Below are 22,820 nucleotides of genomic sequence, written 5' to 3'. Positions count from 1 at the left end.
GCATGTCAATATTTGACAAGAGTTCCTAATATTTTGTACTTATATTTCTACTTAAGTTGCACAATTATAGCCAGGAAATAGGACTCAAACTCAAACTCACTTTTGTGTTGGTAATGTAAATCTATTTCCAAAGCACTAGTCAAGTAATTCCCCCGTTACAATTTATTTACATGATATTTGTCATTTTGGCTGCGATTTTGAGAGTCTGACCTGAGACAGATAGCTACCGCCAGCTTAAGTCTTGTGAGCTTTGGCGTTTTTCAGTCCACTGGACACAGTGACAGGTTAAATGAAATAACCTGCAGTTATATGATGACATAAACATGTTGTGGAAAGACCTGCTGAAGCTAGAAAAAAAATGCAAACCATGAAAACAAAGTAGAAACACCAAAGAAAGCAGGTTTATTTAATGAGAAGTGGTGAACGGATGAGAAGGGATAGTAGTAGTGTTCACTTTGCTGTTTTTATTTGTTAGATAAGGCTCAGTTAAATTAATTTGTCATGAGCACAAAACAATCAAAGCAATTAAGTTACCAGAACATTACAAATTATTATTTTATTCTTATTATTTTATTCTTATTCTTATTTTATTCTTATCATTATGAACTTTATGATTTTCCCCATGGTGGGACTAATAAAGGCTTATCTTATCTTAGCAGAAAATCAGAAAAGAAATTAGCAGAAATTTTGCAAAACAATACTTTTAAAAATTACAAGAAAACTATATTTATAATTATTAAAATTCTATATTAAAACATCATATCAGTGAAGCTGGATTGACATCAGAGCTGCACTCAAGAGCATTTAAGCGCCACCAGTTGGCCAATGGGCACAAAAAAAAAATTCACTGTAAATGTAAAAAAATCTGACTGGCTGGTAAAATTTGGACGATCAGCAGACACTCTGCCAGGTGGAGCAGCCGGAATGAATCGACAACCCTGGCTCCCCTCAACCCACCTCTTGCAGGGACACCCAGATGATGCCGGAGGACACGATTTTGAGGCAGTGGAGCTCCAGCAGCCGCCAGCACAGCTCCTGCAGGCGGTGAAAGCCCGTCAGAGCGTGGATGAGCAGCAAGCCGGCCCGGTCCACGATGAGGCCCCACTGGTCCTGACGGCTGAGGGGGGGCTCATCTGGGAGGGAGAAGGTGGACGAGATGAAAGGTGAGAGGAGAGGAAATGAAAGCAGAAGAAAGAAAAGGACAGGAAGGGAGGAAAAGAGCGATATGGAGAGTTGTTTGACCCATACAGCCTAATCAATTACATCCAATTACACTCTATGTTCAGTAAAACATAGTTTCTTTATGTTGGGACCCATCAAAAACTATAGATGATATGATTACCCTTTTCTGCTGTCTCCTCCTGCACCTCACACTCGTTCTCCGGGGAGTTTAGCATTCCAGCGCTGTCCAGAGTCTCCTGGCTTCTCCCAGTCTGCTGCTCCTTCACCAGCCTGGAGGACAACAGGAAACCTTTTACCATCTTCCACAAAAAAAAAAAAAACATACAACCACTGAAATGAGCTGGTGGGGTTTCAGTGACTCGCTCATGTATGCCTTTTTAGGACGTTGGTTGTTGCAGCAAGTAAAGACTCCATGAAATGGAGGACTTTCTTGATTTGATGTTTTTCCTGTTGAAACAGCATGTTTGTGCAGGACACGGTGCAGGGAAGGATCATTCACAAGTGCAAACCAACAGGATGTCAGTTTGGGGGAGAGACACGGTTTTATCTGAAGGGATAAGGTGGATGACAGCGGATGATTAAAGAATTGTGAGGATTTTGTTGGTCGAAATTTTAATTTACACCCACTAGCGCAGGATGATGTCACCATTTAAGCAAGTAGAAGTCATGTGAGGTCATTTCATGGGAATTAACAGATATATCATGCTCTAATAAGCAACAGGAGGATCTACAATTAAGACATTAGTCTAACAGAGGACAGGTATCTTCATCAGGAGTACATACAACAGCAAAGACACATATTTCACATCCATTTTTACTTTTACTGTGCCATATTTTATCCTTTCAAAAGATACTGGTCTTAAAGCATGAGTCAATATTTTACATATTTTCAAATAAATGTCTCATCTTCCAAATAGGTATATAAATCTATCGTAAAGCTGCTGACACCAATTTTTTATCCAATAGGCTGGAAAACAAGAGGCGAGTCTTACCTCTTCTGGAACTTTTCCAGGTTTTCTTTAATGCTGAGGAGTCAGGAAAAGAGAAGTGTGTGAGGAGAAAACAGGAATTATTGGTGTAAGAAGCTGATATCTCTGCCAGTCTGATGGGCAGATGGGACGTGTGGGTGCTTTGTTCAAATTTAACCGGGGCACTAAACAAGTCGATCACTGTTTCCACATGCATCCCCGTGCAGCCATAAAATTTATCATTAATTTCATTATTTTACAGCCCAAGTGGGACTTTTTGTTACCCGCCGGCAAAACATTTGGACCTGATGAGGCCAGCTCTTTCTGTTTCCAGCACTGATTACCAACGTTTAGGGAAACACTATTGTGGGAGAAAAGCACCTCTGTGAAATACAGTTTGTCATGATTGGTCTGCACACAGAGCGGCGTCTGAAATGTGAGTGAAGCAAACACAGCTCTTACGTCTCAGAGATCACATTCACCGAACTCCTGAGCTCTTCCTCTCTAGACGGAGAGATGGAAAAATGGACAGATAAGACAGAGATTTATGTTTAATACATAAATAAAACTTAAAAACACAGAACAAAGAGCCTTTTTTAGCATTCAAGAGAACAAACAAAACATTTTTACATTATATTGTGTTGAGTTTAAAGCTCAAGTTTGAGTTTGAGTTTATTTTGACCCACAAACAAAACAGGACAACACAAGAAATATATTTTCTTCCAAGCTTGTATTTTTAGTAAATGTAGTTTATGGGAGCAGACTACATTATCTAAGGCAGTGGTTCTCAAACGGGGAGAGCAAACACCTAGGGGTACGTTGAAGTACTGAAGGGGGTATGTGAGATTTTTAAAAAATGTTTAAAAATATGAGTCACACAAAATTCCTAAAATAATTAGCCTATGCTGTAATAAGTTCAATTAAAAATGTAAATGTAAGTTGGATAAACCACATTTTATGTTCAGTTTTCCCTCTGGATTTCCCACAGGGGTCAAAAGTGTGTGTTTGTGGTTTCGATCTGCCGCCGTGGTCGCCAAGCGAGGACGTTTGTTTGCCATAATCGGGAAGCTGAGACAAAAAGAAATCCAGAAAATGGATTTGTGGCTTATTTTTTCTACCAATATTTATTTTGCATTTTTCAGGAGGAACAAAAAATATTTCAAAGGGGGCACATTACTGAAAAATGTTTGAGAAGCACTGCTGTAAGGTGTGCTGAGTGGTCACACACACACACACACACTCACACACACACAGAAGCACGGTGTCACCTGGAGGTCTGTCTGACAGGCACGTTGTCCAGGTCGGTGAGCGACAGGAAGTCGGAGTTGAAGTAGTGCAGCTGGAGGATGCAGGCCAACAGGAACGCCGCGGGAAGCAGAATCCGTGCAAAGAGCTCCACTGTCTGGTATCGCTCCAACCCAAGGTCACGAAGCCTGAAGAGACCAGCAAACAAGAAAAATAATCATTTAATGACTTAGCAACTAAAGAGGACACATGTTGAGACATACAAGTGAAGACTGATGCATGGTTTTAACAAACTGATACAAAGATTCACCTGTAGGGCCATAAAACACAAAGTACTGACTGGCTTTACCAAAATCAGCAACAACAACAGCAAATCACATGCATAGTATAGACCAAGGTTATTGTAGTTAACTAAAACTAAAACTAGGTGTGAAAAAACATTTTTGTTACCTGAAATAAAAACAAAAACTAGACTTTAGAAAAACTAATTGAAATGATATTGTGTCTTAGAAAACTAACTAAACTAAAATAAAAATATACAGAAAATGTTTTTAGCATAAGTCTTTGTTGATTTGGGTTTGGATTGAAAGACCTATTCTGAATTTCTTAATCTAGACCCTGACAAACTAAATCTAAACTAAATCTAATACTGAAACTAAAAAAATAAATAAATAAATAAAAAAAACTCACTCTGGAAACTAAACTGAATTGAAAACAAAAATTAAAAACGAAATAAAAAGTAATGAAAACTGAATAAAAAGTAATGAAAACTGAATGAAAAGTAATGAAAACTATAGTAACTATGGTATACACACACACACACACACAAATACACACACACACACACACACAGCATCCACTTCATCAGGTCAACCTGTACAATCTAATGCAGTTCCATGCAGCAGCTCTGCCATAAATTCTGTTTTAAGTTTATAATGTTCAGTTTTTGTGGAAAATGTGTAAATTTAATTCTGTGTTTATTACTGAGGTTGTAGTTTGCAGAGGTCTTGTACTGGGCTACATTATATTGAGAGGTGTTTCTCATTTTTTGTCCTCCCTGTTTATATACAATTAAGGGGACAGAATAGTGGAAACACCTCTCAGTAAACTGCAGTCCAGTACAGCAGCAGCACTAACTATGAGCTCAATGCCAAACATAGAAGTGAATTAACACCTCTATTACTGTGACAAAAAGAAAACCTGAGCATTATAGGTAGCAGGAAAGGAAACTTGATGGCACAATAGTTGGATTGGGTTGTGCAGGTGGACCTAATACACTCACCCCTCCTCGGACATGCCCATGATCTGCCTGAAGAGCCCCGACACACTCCTGAACTGGTACATGTAGATGGCGATCAGCACCACCATGGAGTATCCGACCACCACGGCCCAGAAGCTCTTCAGGATCCGCCGCCACACGTCATACCGGGTCTGACACACAGACATCAGCATCAAGTCACCGCAGGAAACATGGTGGCTTTTCTCCTCACACGCTAAAAAATTAACATTACTACTGTTTTAGTGGTAAAACGGTGCAACAAAGCACCCAATGTGTGTGTGTGTGTTCACCAAAAGTCATGATTATAGAAAATGGCTTTTTTTTTTCTTTTTATTATTGTGTTCTTGACATTTTCACAGCTTATTCTAGTTAGTTCAAGATTCAAGATTTAAAGATTCCTTTATTGTTTTTGCACAAAGTACAACAAAACTGAGCATCAGTCATCCTGACACCTGTTAACAAATAGGAAGAGTTAAAACTAATTACAATAAAAAAAATAGTGAAACACTAAAAACTAAAAGCTAAGCTAAGGTGTCAAATGTAAATATATAAAATATAAAGAAATGTATGTAAAAATACATGCACATTTTAATTTCATTATACAACCTGTTGTATAATGACCAGTAAACTTCCTTGTATCCTTGTATCCTTGTATTTTCTCTAACCAATAAAAACAAGATATAAACAAAATAATAAAAACTGGTACAAGTTATTAGCAGCAACTGGGGAACAACTCTATAGTAACACTTGCTGTGGGCTGTTGCTTTAAAACAAATGTTGCTTTAAAAAATTAATTAATCAATAAATAAATACATTAATAATACACGTTAAATGTAAACAGGGTGACAGAGTTAACTTTGGAAGAAATTAGTGCCAGTATCATATTTTTTTTAATCGCATATTTTATAATCACTATTCCTGACACTTGAATTTCATACTCAAAAAAGCATAAATGTTATAATACAATGTTAAAGTAATAGCTCAGAGCTGAGTTAATTCTTATTGAGTGTAACTTTTAAGTACAATTTCAGTTTCAGTTTCTCTAAAAAAAAAAAAAAAAAATGGATTGTTTAAAATTCTCCGAAATGACAATCCAAATCCTTCTTTCACTGCCCTCGATCTTTTCCAGTACTTTATCACTACAAAGCTGATGGTGTTTGGTCCATAAAAAGTTTGATTTCCAAAACAGAGACAAACTGAAGTTTTACATCACAGAATCACAAAACACCAAACACACTGAACGCCTCTGTTGTCCACGATCATCAACGTAACATCTTGACGAGAACGAGCTGCCCACACTCCTCTGATCACACACTCCTGTACGTGAAAACGCCGCAGTGTTGCTGATGTTGTGCGAACAGACGGATAATGTTATCGTGCAGCATCTCTGAGGCCATTAGGCGTCTCGGTAAGTGGTTACGAGTTTCTAAAAGGTCAGCAGAAACACAAGACGGGGGTGGAAACGGCGAAAACAGCAGCAAAAAAACATCTCGTCTGTGATTATGAGTCGTGATCAATACTCTTAACTGTGAGGCCGCATTGATGACCGCCGAGGCAGGGTGTGTGAGTGTGTTCGGAGTGTGTGAGCCATGCATGTGAGTGTGTGTGTGTTCATGTAAGAGCAGGACCTCCTTATGCTCCAACAACTGCTGAGTCAGCTGATAATTTACTGCTGATAATCTGAGTGTGGACACTCAGCGACAGCGAAGGCCGAAACAACGCCGGCTTTGTGCAGCAACTTCCCGGCTGTAGAGGCCAATTTCCTCCCCACTCACTCATCGCTGCAATCTCAATATCAGATTTCACTTTTCAAAAAAAATTGATTTACCATCCTTCATCTACTTTTATCTACTCTGCCCCCATTTAGTGCAAAGTCAGAGAAAACAGTGTACAAACAGTGTTTATTCAATTTTCACAACAAGGAGTGAGACTAAAATATTGCTCTTTTGGAGATTATGGATGAATGAGACACAAATTTGGATTTGGCTTCACTTATTAGCCAGCAGGGAGGCTCTGGATCATGGAAAACCGAGAAAACATTGTGACTTATACACACAATTACAATGAGGAACTCGTGTAACTCTTGTTTATGGGATTATCTCAGGTGGCCCTGCACATTAAAAACTGAAAAAGGGAACATGAAAGTAAAATGTGTGCAAATGTGATGTTAAGGGGCTTTATGTAGCTAATATATTGTATGTACCCGATGTTAGTTTAGTTGCATATTGTTAAGATGATAAAAACACATAAAATACAACAATAAAAAAACACAAGTGTAACAAACAAAAATAAATATGAGAAGCACAGATACAGCATCTGAGTGTTGACAAAAGACTTCATGGTGCAAGGAAAATTAAATAAATTAAAAGGCCTGATGAAGAAACTGAAATCATGTTGTGGTAAATTGGTGATTTTTTGCGTGTCGGTAAGACGCTATGAAATGACTAAATCATATTTTTAGTTATATATTTAGTTAATATAGTTGGAGCTACATTATGTGGCACTACCAGACACACTGATATATGTGTCTATTGAATTAATCTACCCGATATCATCTTCCTGTTGAAGCAGAGGTCAACAGAAAAAAGTTGTGTATCCTGTAAGTCAGAGAGAAGCTCCTACATCGGTCTATCTCACGTCAAACATCAGGTCGACCACATATTGACTGTTTATTCCCAGCCAGCCAACGGGATCATAAAGGAAAGACTCTAACCTGATACATGGTGACACAGAAGAGGAAGAGGACGATGTAGAGGATCTTGTAAACGACCACCTGTGCAGTTGAGAAATACCAATGATCAGCTGAACATTTCATACCAGGGATAATCAACATCTGCCAGGGATCATCAACATCGGATCACCAGATCCTGAAAAACTTATGTTTGAGTGCAGATTAATTCGCTATGTAACTGCAAATTTGCTGCATCATACACAAGGCACTTTCTATTGTCTGTCTGACCGATGTGACAAAGCGAGCAGCGAACTGGATGGGTATTCGACAGAGCAGCTTCACACTGACGAGATGAAATTCTCTAGGCTCCTTGTTAGGAATGCAGGAAAATTCCTTGCAAAATATTTTCCATAAAACTGCTTTTTCTTGCTTCTCAGGGATGATGCAACACCAGTGCAGCAGTTGAGCAAACATGCCACAAATGGATTTTTTCCAGTGTTAGGATTTGTATCTGATTGTTGGAAAACTAAGCTTACATACACAGCACATAATGCCCAGTGTGTGTACCTTGCCAGAGAAGCTGACCACAAAGAACATGGAGCAGCAGAAGAGGATCCAGTACTTCACCAGCGTCCCTTTCACCGCCGAGCCCAGCATCGCCACCAGAGGAGATGGCTCAGCCTCCTCCGCTGAGGCAGAGGAGAGGGAGGGGAAGACACCGACAGAGCAGAGAGAGTGCAGGAGAAGAAGAGGAAAAGAAGAGGAGGAGGGGAAGACAGACAGTTTAACTTCATATCCTAATCCTCTGGACAGCTTGTTTTATAATTCATGACTCCGCATCTGGATGCTCCTACAGCTCCTACACTACTTAAGTTAGAAGTTATTTTCTTATAACGGACACACAGAAAAATGAAAATGATGAAAGAGCGTGTTACGTGTTGTGACTTTGACTTCATCCAGTGACTCCTCCTTCAGGCTCTGCTCCTCCTGTCTCTCCTTCAGCTGCTGACGAAACATCAGCCAAAAACTGAAGCTGTAGAAAACCTGCGACACACACACACACACACACACACACACACACACACACACACAGAATGTACAATACACAGTGTGGTAAAATGTAAAATGCACAGTTTGCCATAGAGAACACAACACAATTATACTGAAAATTTGAAGAAAAATCACCGTGCAGTTTTTCTAGCTAAGTAACATAGGCTATAGTGAAAAGACAATGGTCCAAAGGAAGTGCTTATTATGAAGTCTAGCACTCTTAACACTAACTTATTTAATTGACTACTTAAGCTGGATGACTTCCAACTAGTCATACAAGAATAAAACTATTTAAGAAAAATTGGTTCACTAGCCTGCTTATCTTCAGAGACCATGACCATGCATCAGGAATTAATGAAAAACTAAGTGGTAGCCTTTTATATTTCTATTTTGATCTTCTTTGCCGTTTTCAGCCACTGTGCTTCTTTGGCTCTTGGTTAACTAAATGTGAAGGGTAACATTTGGTTAACCAATGAGATAATTCCTTGCACTTGCATAGCTCTGTCTTTTAGAAATATTTTATGATTAAATTCACTAATATAACTAAATACGTGTGAAAGTAAAACTTTTATTAAATTCAGTACACACAGTTATAAATTGCCTCTCACTCATGCAGAAAATAAAAACAAAGACATAAAAATGTACATAAAAGAGCACAGACAGAGAAGACATGTAGCTGGTATCATCTGTGTGTCCATTTCTCTCCCTCTTTCCATCTCTCCCCATCCTCCCTCTCTAATTTTAGGATCTATAGGACGCTGTGAAGCACTGCAGCATGCCATTTTCAGTGTTCTTGCATACCCTCTTTTCTCCTCTCCATCCTTCTCTAGGATAATTTCTCTCCCTCCACCAGCCGTGCTCTCTCACCGTCTTTATCTCCCTTTCTCCCACTTTGCATCCCACTTCCTCTCCCTCTCCTCCTCCTCACGACAGTCCCTCCCTCACCTTCGCTCCCAGGTGGACGCAGGGTGACGGGTGGTAGCTGCTCAGGTCAAAGTCCACGATCACAGCAGAGGGCAGACCCGGGTAGAGCTCGGAGCGACTCAGACGCAGCCCGCTGAGGAAGCCCAGCACCACCAGAACGGTCCCGTAGATGGCCAGGAAAGGGGCGGACATCATGGCGTACCGGCGGCGGTCTCGCATCATCCAGATCCCGCAGGACCACACCAGCAAGGCAAAGGTCAGCCAGCTGTTGTAGGTGATGCTCCACACCTGGGGGAGAAAGTGTACCACACCTGTGTGTTTGTCCTGCTGCGCTCAGATCGATTAGGCTTTGTGATCCTCTCATCACTGCTGCTCCACTCCAAAGAGGAAGATCTGATGCGGGACAGCTGCAGGAGTTTTGTTTAAATAGAAATCCTCAAGGTTTGATTAACTATGGCAACGTTTTTGTGGATAAGCATCATGTGAGGTTTCTTCTCTCCTCAGCCGTGGCAGCTGGTCATGCTAACTAGCAGGTCTTCTAATGTTCACCCTATTTATTTCAAACAAAGCACTTTTGCTGCATAAAATGTTGCCTGAACAGAATTCAATAGACACGGTTAGTTTTTTGTGCATTTTTTGACTGAAAATGGTCAGTTTCTGTTTTTAACTGGTTACAGAACCATCACCATCTTGTTATGGATCCATCTGATTTTCCCAACATATCTGGTAAAACAATTGTGTTAGTAGTGGCTATTGGAGTTACATGTTAATTAGCCACACATTTATGTAGTTGATTTGCTACATCAGCCAACAGTTCAGGTTAGCTGACTCTCTTTTTGGATTGTGACCTGGGATTAAGACCAAACAGTTTGTTATATCACTTGAACCTAAATTTGGAAACAAATCTTATCAGACTAGATCACTCTTCCTTCCAGCCATTGGGCTACATTAATCAATGAATTTATTTATTAGTTATTTGGATTCCCATTAGTCACCACCAAGGTACCAACTACTATTCCTGGGGTCCACGCAAAATTTAAATAGCAACTTAAATCGCCAGTTTTCCAGTGCATCTCCTAATGGCAGCTGCTGTGGTTGTAGGGCTGGTTGATATAACAATATTATGTCAGTAATGTGACACAGACTAAATATCATCTGTGATTTTGGTTTTTGGAGACCATGCCTTTGTAGTAAAACTGCTATATAATGTCAACATTGAACCTATTTAAGTAAGATGCTTCTTTTTGAAGATCAGCAGATTGTGATGTTAGATCTATATCCCATGTTGGGCCAATGTTTGCGCGTTATCTAGATATTTCAGTTTTGTGATTATTGTTTCCTGGCTTTAAAGGCTGGGTTACTGTAAAGGGATTCACTTTTCTGAATTTAGTAGCTGTTGTGTTATTCTATCTGTTTGGTTATCATATTTATATCACTAATAGGTAAACATCTCATGAAAACACCACTAGTCACCCCTACGATCTCAAGGTATTCAGTCAAAAATTTGTCACACAGCTACATATAGAAATCCGTGTATCTCAGTAGATGTGGTTTACCATCATAATGATGAGGGCGCTGACGTAGCTGTGTTTCTGCACCAGCCGGCCAAAGACAACCAGACCACTGGGGCCTGAAGGGGGAGGCAGGCTCTCCGTCACACTCTTATGGGACTCGCCGTCCTTCTCCTCCATTTCTCCCTCACCCTCTGTCTCTGGAGGAAAAAGGTAGCAAAGGGAAAGTGGAGTAAATAGATCCAACATCTCTACCACTGTGATACATCTCCCTTTTCTCCATCTTATGTTACCCCTCTCACCTCCTGTCTTTACCGATGAGATGAAAAGAAATAATGCAAGGCAGCATACTGAATGATTGTGATTCTTGAGGCTTAAGGCAAAAGTGCAATAATACAACACAAGGTCCCATCAAAATTGGGGATTAAAAGCAGTAAAAAAAAAAAAAAAAGTTGGAGAAATTTATTTTTGTGATTACCATGTGATGGTGAGTCTTTGTCTTCATACTTTGGTGGAGGGTAGCAGTTTGTGTAGCCTGCTCCTCCTAACAGAGACCCCAGCTCACTTGTACGGGTATCGTGCCAGGACATGTCTGTCAGTAAGATCGCTGGCTGGGGAAAGAAAAATAAATCAGTTTACATCAGGTTTGGGTTCGCAGCAGTTAAAAAAAATACATACAAAAATAAATAAATAAATGCTTTGTTGTAACTGTGACCACAAGGATTTTGGAGGAACAACTGTAAAACTGTTGTATAAAGTGTTTCAACTTTGGACTTTCTCATTCTCAAAAAAAGTGATAACCTCAGGAAACCTATATGGTAGAGCGATAAAATGACCCACCTCGTCTGGTAGGTATGTTTCATCATCTGTGCTGGACAGAAGCTGCAATGAGTGAGAGAATTTATTAAATAAACCTGTGCAAAAATATATATATATATTTCTGCAGAATGCTTGTGTTCAGGCTGTGACTAGCACCGATGTCTTTCTAAATCAATAGCTTTAAAATTACGAAATCCAAAGTTTATTGTACATTTTAGGCATTTAGCTGATGCTCTTATCCAGAGTGACAGGCTTCTGCCCCCAGCAACCAACACAAAGTGATGAAAGCCATAATCTGCTATCAATATTCCCGTGACCGTGTAATATCATGCCGGATTAGAAACTATTCCTGCTGTTAGCGCACCTCCTGTTTGTCTCCTGAGACGTAGAGGATCCTGGAGAAACTGGGAGGATCTTCTGGAGATTCTGCTGGACTCTCAGACTCCTGAACGTCAACGTTACCCTAATAAACAGAAAACCCCGTGGAATCACTGTCATGTAAGTTAATATCGTCTGAATATTGTCTGAAGTTTGTGGATGCGCTCTATAAGACAGACATGCACACTTACAAAAAGACACTATTCCTAGTAGTGGTGATAGTTCTAAAAAGTTAAAAAGTTGTGGTAGTAGTGGCAGCAGTAATAGCAGTTATAGTGATAGTAGTAGGAATAAAGGATTTTTTTTCAAAGTCATCTTGTCGCATCCAGTCTATATTGTGGGTGGGCATAAGAATGAGTTGCTTGGCATCGTAATAAATCCTTAAGCAGTTTCTTCTTCAATTAATAAAAGTGAAAAAAAAAAAATAGACGTTTTTTTTTTTTTGGTCTGTTAATGCTCACGTTAAACACACATCTAAAGCATCAGTCCACCTTATAATTCCTGATAATGTGTAATAACTGCATTTTAAATGAATAATGGAACTTTTAAAGACAGATTTCCATAACCATTAAAAAAAACTGGTCGGGAGGGATTAGGCAACTTTTGGCGTCATCACCAACAAAAGATACGTATAACATACTATCATCATTATTATCATTAGTAGTAGTAGTAATAGTAGTAGTAGTAGTAGTTGAGGTAGTAGTAGTAGTAGTAGAAGCAGTAGTAGTAGTAGTAACTTAAAAAAAAAAAAAACAATCAAAAAACAATAAGCCTCTTCAAATATTATAGCATTAGCAGTAGTAGTGGTAGTAATAGTAGTAGTATTAGTAGCAGTATTAGTGGCAGTGGAATCAGTAGTGGCAATAGTGACAATAGTAACAGTAGTATTGTAGTAGAGCAGTAATATAGTTGCAAAGTAACAGAGACCAAACACAAATCCACACACACACAAACACACACAGACACACACACACATCACCTACACACACTTGCACACACCTCCTCGTCGGTGATGTGGACCCACTTGTGCAGCAGAGCCACCAGTGTGTAGTAGAGCAGCAGCAGGACCAGCGGGTTGATGAAGTCCGGCCAGCTGACGTCCGAGTGCAGACCGAGGCTGTACGGCTCCGAGCTGTTGGTTCTGATGACGCCCGTCATACCAAACAGCCTGGGACAGCGAGGGGGGGGGGGGGGGGGGGTCAGGAAAGAAAACACAGTCGACATTAGTGTGTATCTGTGAGGGAATTTTCAGGTTGTGCAATACCGTAAGGACCAAAAAACACTTTAAAGGGAGAAAACAGACAATTTCAATTATCTCAAAAAAAAGAAAAATGCAAAATCACTGACTAAATCTTTATGAACCTGCTGTATCTCATGACATTGAAATGCATCTCAAATACCTCACATGTTTAAACTGTTTTTCACATGTCTCATTTGACTTTGGATTATGGTTCAACAATCAATTTTTGAGGGTCAATATTCACATCTCTCTATATTTCTTGCTTGCATTGATATTTAAAGTGTGACTGTTTTGTGTGTGTTTTTCTCCCCAAAATCTACAAGTATTCAGTGTCTCTCTCCTTGCCAGGGCTCGAAATACTGACACAGCATTCAGACAAAGGGGCAACAAAACTCTCAGTTACATTTATAGGACATTCCTTTGGGGTGAGCAGCAAGGTGGCTCAATTTAGCTATTTATTCATTGATAAGGGCTTCATCCATGCATTTAAATGTAGAATTAATTTACCAAAAACACGTGCAAGGAAACAAAATTTAATATCAGAGGTGTGTGTTTGACTCTACTTGAAATACCTGGCGTAAACATCGCCTGGGGGCACCAGCTGCTGGGACAGAGGCAGCTGGTAGAGGTACAGGGCCAACAGGTGTCCCGCGCTGAAGATGGCCATCATCACACACAGGGTGCTGAAGAGCAGCAGGCTGATGGAGCGGCTGAACACCCACCACCACACCAGTCCCAAAAACACCCCGAAATACACACCTGAGGTGAGGGAGGGCAGCGTGATACCTGGACACACACACACACACACACACACACTCACATTAACATATGACAAGCAGACAAAGGCAAACACACATTTAACCATAACAAGGCATGAATGAAAAGTAAGTTAACTGTGATTAGATATATTTAGAGAACAAGGGTTAGGTCTCTCTCTCTCACACACACACACACACACACACACACACACACACACACACACACCTGCCAGTCCCAACAGCACAGTCACCACCACTTTCCCTGCTGTGTTCATGATGGCAGACAGCAGCAGCCGCAGTCCGGCCGCAAACACAAGCAGCTTCTGGACGAACTGGGGCGGCCCCGTCTGAGCCGGCGCCGTGGTCTCGTCTGAGCTGTCATAGGACGAGCCATCTGTGATGTCACTTCCTCCCTCGGACTCCGAGTCGGAGGTTTCCCCCTCCTGCCGGGTCAACAGAGAGCCGTAACATCAGCATCACCCTGTTCATGTTACCACGTGTCCTGTCCGTTCACAGAAACACGCATGCGGTTACCTCAGGGTCGGAGGGCGTGATGCCGTTGTCATGGAGACTGATTTGGGGAGCAGGGCGCAGCAGCTTCGTGCACAGCCTGACCACGAACACGGAGGAGACGAGGAGACCCACGTCTGGGGCCAGGAGACGCACAATGTTCCCTGGCTCCACTATACTGAATCTGGAAACACACACACACACACACACACACAGGCACACACACACACAAGGCGCACAACACTCCTGAAATATTCAATCAGCTGCTGTAATATCTGGACAACAACTGGATTGTGGAGTTAAAAAGTATAATTATAAATACATCTGTACCTTACAATGCCCAAATGGTAGAGGAAATCTTCCCAGTAGCCACTTCCTGTTGAATAATCACAATAAAGTAAACACGATAAGTGAATCACATCTGGCCTTTTTCAGTTCATTCTTTAATAAAACGAATAAATAAAAATAAATTTAAATAATAGAGAAAAAAAAGAAAATATATTGATTGATTTAAAATTATTTCTGCATGTTGCATCAAAATGTCCAGCCATCGTGGGCTTTTAGGTTACTATTACACACTTCATTTAACAACACACACACGCGCACACACACACACACACACACACACACACACATACACCAAAATGTCATATCCAGTGTGAATAAAGTTGTTGATTTCCATGTGTTAACTTCAAATTGAGGGATTACACACTCCTCTCTGTCTTGAAAAAAAAATGCTGCAACCTTTGGAAAAACTTTACATATTAAAACATTACATATTAAAATGTGTATTTTCTTTAAAGTGCCATTTTTCAGCACATTCAGTTTGTTCGGGGTCAAGTAAATCCATATTTCCAACACTTGTCTTTGTGCAGTATGAGCACATGACTCAGATGCCACTTTAGTCTATATATTAAAAAAAAAAAAATACATTAATCTAATTTTTCCATAAAGTAGCATGTTGTTGTTTTTACCATGCACAGGGATGTAGGCGAAGGGGATCTGCATGAAACACTGCAGCGTCAGGAACATCAAGCTGGTGTACACGATCAGCAGGAGGAAGCGACCGGTTTTACCTGAGGAGAAGAGAAAACCCGTCGGACAAACAGAGAAGAAAGGGAAGTGGAAGTCAACATCGTGAAAGTGCACTGCAGTTTAAACTGTTTTCTGAGAGATAAGTAAACTGCTCACAGTATGCTAAACTCACATTAGTTAATAGTTATTGACTGACTTACAGTGTATTATAAATTTACCACTGCAAGCTGAATATGTGGCAAAACAATATACAGTACTATCCACTTTGAGTGATGCTTCCTCAGCTGGCATGCTTTTTAAACTACATGGAAACTGCAACGAATGAATGAAAGAATTTTACTTATTTTTGTGTCTTGCCTTGTACCCATCCCTTATGCAATTTAAGACACCAAAAATACAATTAATCTACAAATCATCACAATCACCTCTAATAACTGACAGCTGCAACAGTTTACACATAGAAAAAAAAACATTTAAGCAACATTTGTATAACATAAGCCGAGATAAATACCTCTTTCTAAAATGCTTTCTCTAGATAATCAGAGGCTGCAAATTTGCCATTTCAGTCTATCTGCATTATTTAACCACATCAGATCTGGGTTTTTTAAATCGATTTGAAGCACAAATCGTGATATAAAGGACAATAAAACACAAGGTGAAACTTCTTCTCAATTGTCCTTTCTTGCATATGAGCCACACCAGAAATATCAGAATTTTCAACTCAGTCTTTGGTCTTATTTGGGACGCATGATGATGTTTTCACAGAGGTGTGCAGTTTGTGTGAGTTTTTAATTCCCTTAATTCCCAAACGGATTTCAAAGCGGCATTCCTTCAACGCTGCGAGTCTTTTATCGTCATGAGAGCACAGAGTATCGAGATGGCACATCAGTGGATTGAGGCGATCTAGACGGACCAAAAGCGCTCTGAACGAGGCTTCAAATCTGTAAATATCTGTAAAGTTGCTGTGCTGCACGAACAAATTCATCCTGTAGTTCACTAATGACTTCAGACAATCATCAGTTTCATAAATGTGTTTCTGCGTTCGATCGTATTCAAGAGTTTGAGAACGTTGGTAATGTATGCACAAACAACTGTAAATGCACACACACACACACATACAGAGGCATACACACAACGTAATTAATGGACCTAATGTTTCTCTTAGAGACGTTTCGCAGTTGAATACTGTCTCCCAGACCACTGTCAGTATTTAAAACTGAGACTGGTTCTTTCTCCATGTGAGCACTTTGACAGATCAATAAACCGGCTAAAGTAAGACATGTGGGCCTGAGCTCTGTTGTCACGCAGCCGGACCGCTGAAGTGTAAAGATTATACCATATGCATGCTAGGCATTTCTTTTAAACAAACAGTAACAAGGAACAGAATGGCTCATTTCCACATTTTGTTTTTCGGTCTCAGGTGTAGTCCTACAGTGTCAATACAGGAGCGTTTCAATGTGTGTAGGACCCACGGTGGGGCAAAAAAAAAAAAAAAAAAAAAAAAAAATCCATGTCCAATTTCTGGATTTGATGTAGCCAACAACAAAACACCAGCAAAGAATGAACACAAGCAAAGGTGAGTTTGTAGATTTTGTAGATTTGCCCTGCGGAGGAACCGGTAGTGCCCCAGTTTAGAGCTGATATTTTAACTGGTTAGTCTATTAGGGATGTAAAACCAAAACCGCAAAATAAAATAAAATTAAATAAAACCATTCCAAACACAATACACCCTACAATATTCTCTGGACCTCCAGGGCAACTGAGAGCCACCTGATCATGAATGTGTATCATATTTTGAACTGGGAGATAAAGAAAAGCATAGTATTACAAGCACCTATAACCCAGCAAATCAACCACAGATGCTCCATGTGTTGTGATGAGCCAGGACTACACAGAATATAATCTCTGGATGAGCTGAGAGAAATGCACAGCGCTAGTTACTGTGAACCTGACATCATCCCATGCTGGTTTAATTTCTAACTTCATCACTTCAGAAAATAACGTTGAGTTTTCTGAACATGAAACGTCTCTTAACATCAAGGACAACATGGAAATAAGTTTTTAACTTTATTGTGTTTTTATCTTCCCTCCTATCTTTTATCTTTGACAATTTTTTGAGCGCAACTGCATTTCTTTAAAACTTGTTGAACTAAACTCAACTCAGCCAAATCAAACTAAATTAAACTAAACTAAACTAAACTAAATGAATCCTTGCTGTTTACCACCACTGAGCCACAACATGCAGGATGTCAGAGATTATTAAAAAAAGGAATCAGTCTTATGACTTTAGTTTAAAGCTTTGATTGGGTTAAATAATGATTTGAATTAGTCTTTTATACACTGCACTACACGTTTCCAGAGAGGCATCTTCCTGCATCCTGATGGCGCGATCCAGTGAAAACCACCGTTTGTTTCTGCTGCGTATTAATCCTGATATTCTCCATAGACACTGGAATGAGATGCTGCAAACAGGGGGAGGCTTCGCAATTAATCTGACTGTTTTCCAGCTAATAATGCACCAGATCATAATCTCAGCCAAATGGCCTAAATGCTGGAGTTCAGCCTTGATGATCAAAAGCACGGAAAAAAACAAAGCATCATATGGCCTGGCATTAGCTGAGTCAGCAAAAGTTTTGTTGATGTGCAGGATTTTTACTAAAAGCTTCTTTCACTCTCTACCGCACTCCTTCCACCACACACACACACACACTCCCAAGCATATGTGGACACGAGAAACACACATTCATCTACACATCCACTGCACACACACACACATATCCACGTTTACAGGATATACATACACACTTGACCACGCTGCCCGAGGAGACAAAATCATGCCACTGAGATGAAGATAATCCCAGGATTTATGAAGCTTTCAAAGACAAGCTGAGAGGCAAACAGTTTTTCGATGGAGGAAAAAAAAAATGACAAAACGCTGACATCACATCTTTTAATTCCTCACGGTAATTACCAGGTTATGTATAATTGATCTGACCGACCCAACCACATCCCCTTTACAAAGTACTTTGAGGGAGGGGTGCAGATACTTTAATTCATCAGCATGCAGTGATCAATACAGAAAAAAAAAAACACATGCGCAAGCAGTAACTACACACACTCACACACACAAACACACACTTCTTTTTTACTTTCCCTTTCTCGCCGTCTTTCTTTTTCCATCCCTCTCTCTCTAATTCTCCACCTTGAACACCAAACATCGACACACACTCGCTATAAATGTCCTCATATCTTGAAGTCATGAGTGGCCTTCAAACAGTGTGGCATGATGTGTGTGTATGTGAGCATTTTGTTGACATGTGTGTGTGTGTGTGTGTGTGTGTACAGTTTGTGTGTGCATGCAAGCACGTAATAACACTTTCATATGTAAAAATCATAGGCAGATGTGCAAAGACGTAATGTGTTAAAAAGAGCTGTAAATTACACACTCCTTCTCAGAATAAACTTTAATAAACCACATATTGGTAAAAGGCTCAAATGCTCATTATAAGACATGCAGATCAGCGTTTTGCATGAAAATACAAGATTTTCTTAAAGGTGTGAGAACAGGACATGTATAACACAATATGTTACAGTAAACCGGTGCTACAAGGTGTAATTACCTGTAAATTTAAGTGTCTGATCAGATTTTGTGTTCTGGACACACCCAGTCATCCTTTTGTGTATATATAAAATAGGGCTGAACAATTAATCATAATATAATTCTCTAATAAAAACTCACAATATGGCCGAGTGCAATATCCAAATGCATTTTTTTTTTTTTTTTTTTTTTGATAAAGGTAAAATGTGTGACAAAACATTGTTGTGAATAAAGTATTATGGTGCTACAGAGATGCCCTGGACATGTTGTCGTACATCTGGTGTACGACCTGAGCAAAGATCACATCATCATAAGTTTAATAGCTGCTTCAGAAAAAATCAAAATTATAATGCAAAAGGTGTCATTCCTACTGAAATCGTGAATCATATCACAATAAAATGAATCGCAATCACAAGATCTGTCACTATCACAAATATGAGATTGAAAAGTTTTTGCTCATTGCTGGTTGGATAATCTAAACACTGCATATTCTGCTGTGACAATAATTATGACTTGTTTAACTGCATGAGTTAATAATTATCATTTTATAATAAAATGCAGGAACGAGTAAACTTAATCACAGAGCAAATCCAATGATCTGATTTTGCACCCCAAATTAAAATAAAGAGTCTTGACTGTTGCACTGTGAGACCCTGTTGTGAAAACTGAACCAAGGCCATGTTGAGAACCAAAATGCAGCGTTATAAATCTGGTATCGTTTGTTTCTGCGGAGCCTCTTACCTTTCATGGTGACCTGGGTGGGGTTGGGAAGGAGAGGCAAGGCGAGGACAAACAGGAAATAGACGAGCGACAGACCGTTGTAGCGGAACGAGGACGCTGAGGGAGAGAGAGAGAGAACACACACCTCGTCTGTCTGATAAACACATTTAATCCAAACAACCAAGGAAAACAGACTGTTTTATATTCCATTACTCTTAATTGTAATCTGTTGTAAAACGTATTCTAATCAACACAGTTAGAAAAGTTAAAAAATTCCACTTTTTAGTCTGGGATTAAGAATTTAATGAAATGTCAAAAATAAAGCAGGAAAGGTGGGAGAGATTTGAACTGAGAGATTTGGAAATTAACTCTTACAACAATGAAGGCATACTATAATGCTGTTTTTTATGGCTTTAAATTGGACCCAAGACCACATAGCTGTGTGTCTTTGAAAACAGATAAATTAATAAATGCTGCAGCTGTCCAATCCCAGGTGACTGGAACAAACAAAAAACTTGTTGAGCAATGTAATAAACATATAGGCAAGAGGAAAACCTAGACTCACATCAGCTGAGAGCCACAAGTATTGTATGATAAATACTCTAAAATAGCTTTTTTAAACACTAAGCAGACATACAAACTCATGTAGGTAGAGGTTTAAGTTATTCTATGAGGATTACAGTGAGAAATCACCAGAAATAACACAATACACTATTATCAGAGATTCTGAGCCACAGTTTTCGGTCTCAAAGGGCTTTACAGGCCCACAGGTTTACAACAAACTAAACAGAACGACACCCCCTTACTTAAAAAACCCACTGATGAAACAGGGAAAAACAGAGGAAATGTCGGGAAGCACCACAAGAGGAGAGAGGAGACCCCTTCCTGCCAAGGTGTGCAATAGCTGCCAAAACAGAGGGCAAATTACCAAGGGAACACAGTCATATTACAGAAGAAAACACACTAGAAGACACAGTAAAGACAACAAAGCAGCAGGAAGAGCAGGGAAACGCAGCCACGAAATACCACAGAAGCCTGGAAGAGATGGACGAAGAGGACAAGGGGGATGCAGGGGGAGAGAGGGATGGGGGAGAGGAGGAGAGCCGGGGGGGGTTCATACCCGGGATGAGGACAGTCTCACAAGACATTCACACTCCAACATATGAGACAAACAGAAAAGATGTGGAGGGAAAAGGAAAACATTAGGGAGGCAAACAAGAATGAATAAAGCAAAAACATCTATTTAAAACTAATGGCTGCGGAAGGTGACAACATGAAATAATATCTGATGGAGAATAAACTGGCAAAACTAATGACACTCGTGAGTAAAAGGCCCTGAAACAAGACAAAACCCTATGCACTATTTACAGTAAACTATACATATCACAGTCATCATAAAACTACTGTACTCAAGTAAATGTTATGTGTATGAGCTCAGCGTGCTTCCTCCACTTTAATGGACAGTCTATGAAGTTTCCAAGATGATTTACTGCACCTCCACGTACGGTCCTGACCTGGCAGCTCCCTCTGCTTTTTGCCGAACGCCGGCTTGGCAGCGGCGCGGCCGTGCCTCTCCACAACTCATATATTGTCAAACCTGAATGCACCTAATAGAAAGCCATATTAATCCCTCGGACTGAATCATCATTGTGCATTTCCCCCAGCATGCAGGAACCATGCAGGACACAGACATCCTGAACTGCTACGGCCACTCCAGGTCGTGAACTACAAATCAAACTCTGTACGCCATATTTTCACAAAAGGAAACAGCGATAACCCAAAATGTCATTTATTTAAAGCACAAATCCAACTCTAATAACATAGAGAAGTAAAAGCCACCACTGAAATTCAATTTTTTTCATTGAATGAATCCCACAACGGAGGAAATACTATTCATTTTCCAAAATTTACAGAAAATGACCCTCAACCCACAGCTATTGCTTGTTTAAAAAAAAACGTGACTAGAGGTGCCAGTTACTATTACTGCTTTTCAATAAGATGTTTTTATTTTTAACCCTTCTTCAACTTTCTTCAATAATCTTTTCCTTTTATGTACACTAATTGTCATTTTTTGTATCCTCTGATAATGTTGACGATTGTTTCTGTCACTGTCTGTCTTTTTCAACTCTTTCAACCACATCTGCAAAGCATGCTGGGTGACACCGTTGCGTGAAATGTGCTGTATGAGTGAAAAATTGATTTAATTCAATGGGAAAATGCTATGATATACTGCTGACCCACCAAACAGCTTCCATTCAGAAAAGATCGTATCACCATGACAATTATTGCCACTCTCATCCCAACTTGGACTTATTAAAATCTTAATCCATCAGAGAATTCGACCTGAGCATCACCTCTCACCTCTTGCAAAGACCACACACACACACAAACCCCATTTCCCATCACTAACTATTGCTGACAGACCAACTCACCGGCCAGGAGGAGAAGCGGCAGCACCAAGTTGTAGAGCATCCCCACTGCGATGTCCCCCGCCATGTCTGCCCCACTGTGTCAGAGACACACACACTGCTCCTCCAAACACACACTTTCAGCCTCTAAAAGTCTGGCCCGGCGGGTGGATGTCGCAGCGCTGTGGAGGGGGACTCCCGCCCGCTCACACATCTCTCAGTGGAAGATGAGCGCAGCCTCAATCAGAGCATCCTGCAACACATATATTAATGTAAAGAGAGAAAAAAAAACACACTCTCAACCTGTATCGAGGCAAGTGAGAGCTCAAATGATGCGGCTGGACATCACAGGAGAGTTGAGGATTTTTTTTTTTTAGTCCAAATTGTGGGAAGCTGATGCCCTCCTCTCTTTCTTTTGTGTCTCTGTCACGCCCTCCCTTTCCTTTCCCTCCCTCACCTCTCTCTCACACTTTCTCTCTCTCTCTCCTCCTCTCTCCCTCTCCCTCTCTCTCTCTCATAATGGG

The 22,820-nt window shown here is 40.1% G+C and overlaps 1 protein-coding gene across 1 annotated transcript in view; it reads right to left on the bottom strand.

The window, feature by feature from the left end:
• LOC115362436 (piezo-type mechanosensitive ion channel component 2) overlaps positions 1 to 22,384 on the bottom strand; it is a 46,455-nt gene extending 24,071 nt beyond the window's left edge. The window contains exons 1-22 of the mRNA XM_030056359.1: positions 22,321 to 22,384; positions 19,910 to 20,005; positions 15,510 to 15,611; positions 14,866 to 14,911; positions 14,560 to 14,719; positions 14,252 to 14,468; positions 13,840 to 14,053; positions 13,015 to 13,195; positions 12,014 to 12,112; positions 11,671 to 11,712; positions 11,309 to 11,441; positions 10,876 to 11,030; positions 9,341 to 9,607; positions 8,281 to 8,389; positions 7,913 to 8,034; positions 7,388 to 7,447; positions 4,678 to 4,826; positions 3,419 to 3,583; positions 2,613 to 2,654; positions 2,175 to 2,207; positions 1,343 to 1,452; positions 958 to 1,133 (exon numbers count right to left, since the gene is read on the bottom strand). Of these exons, the coding sequence (XP_029912219.1) occupies positions 958 to 1,133; positions 1,343 to 1,452; positions 2,175 to 2,207; positions 2,613 to 2,654; positions 3,419 to 3,583; positions 4,678 to 4,826; positions 7,388 to 7,447; positions 7,913 to 8,034; positions 8,281 to 8,389; positions 9,341 to 9,607; positions 10,876 to 11,030; positions 11,309 to 11,441; positions 11,671 to 11,712; positions 12,014 to 12,112; positions 13,015 to 13,195; positions 13,840 to 14,053; positions 14,252 to 14,468; positions 14,560 to 14,719; positions 14,866 to 14,911; positions 15,510 to 15,611; positions 19,910 to 20,005; positions 22,321 to 22,384 (2,742 nt within the window). The remainder of the gene's footprint in view (positions 1 to 957; positions 1,134 to 1,342; positions 1,453 to 2,174; positions 2,208 to 2,612; positions 2,655 to 3,418; positions 3,584 to 4,677; positions 4,827 to 7,387; positions 7,448 to 7,912; positions 8,035 to 8,280; positions 8,390 to 9,340; positions 9,608 to 10,875; positions 11,031 to 11,308; positions 11,442 to 11,670; positions 11,713 to 12,013; positions 12,113 to 13,014; positions 13,196 to 13,839; positions 14,054 to 14,251; positions 14,469 to 14,559; positions 14,720 to 14,865; positions 14,912 to 15,509; positions 15,612 to 19,909; positions 20,006 to 22,320) is intronic.
• Between the last annotated feature and the right edge of the window lie 436 nt (positions 22,385 to 22,820).

This window comes from Myripristis murdjan, chromosome 7 (genome assembly GCF_902150065.1).
Source record: "Myripristis murdjan chromosome 7, fMyrMur1.1, whole genome shotgun sequence".
Classification (NCBI taxonomy): Eukaryota; Metazoa; Chordata; class Actinopteri; order Holocentriformes; family Holocentridae; genus Myripristis; species Myripristis murdjan.
The sequence above is the reverse complement of the archived record's forward strand: the minus strand, read 5'-3'. Positions and strand labels throughout refer to the sequence as shown.